The following is a 3,575-nucleotide window of genomic DNA, read 5'->3' as shown; positions in this document are numbered from 1 at the left end:
TTTCAACCATAAAGAACTATTATTGATCGATTTTCATAAAAAAAAATGAGAAAAAAAATGAAAGAATCCTAATTTTTTACTTACATCTTCAAAATGTTTGAAAAATCCCATTGAAAATGGCTTCTTCTTCCTTCTTTTTATTCTTCTCCTCCATCCATCTCTTTCTTTCTTCTCCTCCTATGATCTTTCTCTCTTTCTCTTTTTATTCTCATCCTCCTTTTTTCTTCTCTCTCTCCGATCACCAGATTGAATGGAGTCGTCGGAGTCGCAAGGGGTTCCTTTTGATAGGATTGCCCAAAATGAATTTTTAACTTTAAAAATAATTAAAAAAAAATTTGGCCCGTCCTTAGAGATCATCGGTGTGCCAATAAAATTTCCTAGAAGAAAAATCATTTACTTTTTGGCTAGATGCTAAAATCGAGGGCATTTAGGTAAGTTACCATCATTCTATCATACGAGACCGAAGTCAAGAAATGTGTCCACAGTTTTAAAACCAAGTCGCATAATAAACCCGCAAACGAGAGGAACAGTTGAAGGAAAAACAAAAAAAAGTTGCAGAAACAACAACGGCCACACACACTGATAAAAAAGCCATGCCCGACCCTCATCTTAACCTACGCACCACGGCGCAAGTTATCAACCAATCCTCTGTATCTTTCATCTCCAGTTTCTGCACATTTCTCTTTCTCTCTCTTCTTCTCTTCTCCTTTCGAACTGCAGTCGAGAGCGGAACCCTATTCGTAACCTCCTTCATCGATCGAGACCCCTCAATAAAAGCCCTACTATCACGTCTCGATCTCTCCGAGAAGAACGTCAGACCCTCAGAAAACTTCAGATATCCGGTCGTCAGAAACCGCCGTCGCCGACCGTTCCTCCAATTGAGCCGAGTCGGAACCCTAGATGATGATTTCTTCTCCAGCGACGATAAAGACGATCAAATATTTGGATTTGGTCGTAGATCTCCTGTTAATGGAAGTTTTGTGAATTTGAGTAATTTCTTCCCTCGTGAAGGGAAATTAGAGTTTTCTGATTTGGGGAAAAACGATGGAATTAGGTTTTCAGAGATTGTTAGGTCAGGATTTCTGTTCAAAGCTGAGGGTTTCTCTTTATCTGATAGTGGTGATGGTGATGGTGATGGCAATGGTGAGAGGAACGAAACAGTGGATCAAACTGTGGATTTTCGAATCTTTATTAATGGACTCGAGCTCGGTCGTCGCGATGCTGCTGCGTTGTTCTTTCTGGTGAGTTTCTTATCCGTGGCTTACGGTTGGGTGATTCTAGGGTTTTTGGTTATGCAATCATGTGTTCTTGGAATTGTGTTCTTCAATGTGGTTAACAACCAATTAGGGAAGTATAATTCGTTTTTTCGAACGGTTTGGGTTGGTTCACAATTGGGATTTCGAAGGCTTTCGGGGCTAATTCTCATGAGATGGGCTGTTAGAGATGTGTTAACTCAACTCCTTGGTTTATGGTTCTTTGGTGAAATTGAAGATCAGTACTCGTTCTTTAATCTGTTCGTGAGATTGAAATTGATGCCCTTCTCCGTTTCGTCTCCTTGGATTAGGGGTTTTGAGAAGGAAATATCAGGGTTTCTGTTTGCTTGGTTTTTGTTGGATACATTTGTGGCTTTTGTGTTTGCTGTGGATTATTGGGTTGCAATTACGGATACAAGGAGGAGTGGAATGGAAATTGTGAAGGAAGGGTGTTACTTGATGTCCACGATGTTGAGTCAGGCAATCCGATTAAAATGCTACGAAGCTATCCTTTGTGGGTCGGTAGTGAGATGGGGTTTGACTTATATATGTGGGAGGTTCTTTGCATCGTTTTTCCAATCAGTGGTGGAGGTTTACTTTATGGTGGTTTGGTTGATATATTACTTCGCGGCAAGGTGCGAGGATGCCACTTCGGATGGGAGGAGTTTTGGGCGGAGAGATTTGGAGGGTTTTATAGATCGTCTCAGGTGAAAACAGTGGTATTTAGGTGACAATCACTTGGGGTCTTCGAAATTTAACCGTCTTGTACCGTTAACTTTTCTATGCTTTGGATGTACCTCTTTTGCAGTCAATGGGATTGGTTTTTTCCAATTTTTTCTTTTTTGTGTAGCCACCAGCCCTCTTGTGTTGTTCTGTGTACTTTATCAGTTTGGAAAAATATACAATTTTGTGTATAATTTATGTTATTGCTCTGTGTATATGTTATGTTCTGCTTATAGCATAGTTTTGCAATGTATGATTATATATGTAATAGTGATGTACAAGTTGAGAGTAGTCATGATTTGCTGCCTCTCAAAAGGTACCGTTTTTTTTCTTCTTTTCAAGATCCTGTTATATGCCTATGGTCGCATGTAAACATTTTCGGTTCTTGATATTTTAATTGTATCATTTAGAGTATTTGTAGACTCTTGCTATGGTTATTTGAAGTTAAATCTGTTTTTTTTCCATGTGATATTATTTTATGAGACTGAAGAGTAAATGAAAAACTAAAATAATGGAGATCGGTGCTGGCGTCCAAGGGCTTTTGAATAACTAAAACCAATACTAAGTATCTGGAGTGTGAATTTAGTTTTGACATCCATGAAGGAGAATGCCCAATAAAAATTGATGGTTTGGAAATACCCCAAAACGACTGTGGATCTATGCTAAATATTTTGAGTATCAAAAAAGAAATCATATATCTCATATTTAAGATATTCTATTACATCATTTTTGTACAAGTAAAATCAAAAATTATAAAATGTTAAACATAAAAAGTATATAATTTCATGATCTATGGTTAGTCCATCTCAAATGATTTCGTGTTACATCATCTCAGAACTGTGAGTCCAAGGCACTCCCCAGGCAAAACCATGGGAAAAGCTCTATTCTAGAGCACTTTACCTTATGTAGGAGTTTTCTTGCAACTAAATGCTTGGCTAAATTTGCTCTTGGGGAACCATGGGTGAATAAAAAGAGGACGAAGAGCCTGAGAGGAAGAGGCTAGTGGGGATGGTTGTACTAGGTTGAAGAGTAATCCGTTGCGGGATGAAGGAGAAGTATGTCATACCCGTTTATAAGTTTTTCGCTCCCTTTTTTATGTGGAGAGGCCCCTTTCCTCACTATTTTGTTTTTTAACATCGTTTTCTCTTGTATCATGGATTGAAGGTGATATTCATATTGGTAAGATGCTCTTCCTAGCCATATATAACTTAGCATCACAATACTATCTTTCCATGGGTTCGGCATGGGCTCGAAGGCTAGACTTCCTGGTAACCCCCTCACTCAAGGATTTGTAATGGGGCGCCCGTTCTCATTCTTGTGGTCATTCCTACATTTTCGTTTATGATCCCTTGACCTCACGATGACCATCAATGCATGTGCTCCTTTTGGTTTCACGGTGATGGGGAAGTCTCTGTTCTCGTAACCTTGGTCAAGTCTAAGCCTTGCCTTGGCCTTATTTTGTACCTTTCTTCCTCACACTGGGGTAGTTACTATAAGAGATGCCCTCTCTCTTCTATGGAGCAAGCAATCAACGATGCATGATGATTCCTACATGGGCTCCATCCTTGTAGCTCACGTTTGCACCATTGACAGTTGCTA

At 39.3% G+C, this 3,575-nt stretch overlaps 1 protein-coding gene across 1 annotated transcript; it reads left to right on the top strand.

The window, feature by feature from the left end:
• The first annotated feature begins 504 nt into the window (after nucleotides 1–504).
• LOC147399783 (uncharacterized) lies at nucleotides 505–2,191 on the top strand. Its single transcript, XM_086445261.1, has one exon. The coding sequence runs from the start codon at nucleotides 594–596 to the stop codon at nucleotides 1,962–1,964; it is 1,371 nt and encodes a 456-aa protein (XP_086301387.1). The 5' UTR covers nucleotides 505–593; the 3' UTR covers nucleotides 1,965–2,191.
• The last annotated feature ends 1,384 nt before the right edge of the window (nucleotides 2,192–3,575 follow it).

This window comes from Akebia trifoliata, chromosome 6 (assembly GCF_017979445.1).
Source record: "Akebia trifoliata isolate Shusen 1 chromosome 6, ASM1797944v1, whole genome shotgun sequence".
NCBI classification, from domain to species: Eukaryota; Viridiplantae; Streptophyta; class Magnoliopsida; order Ranunculales; family Lardizabalaceae; genus Akebia; species Akebia trifoliata.
Note: the sequence above shows the minus strand (reverse complement) of the source record. Positions and strands in the feature narration are given on the sequence as shown.

Coding starts and splice junctions, on each gene's coding strand:
- LOC147399783 (XM_086445261.1), top strand. CDS start 594: ATGCCCGACCCTCATCTTAACCTACGCACCACGGCGCAAGTTATCAAC.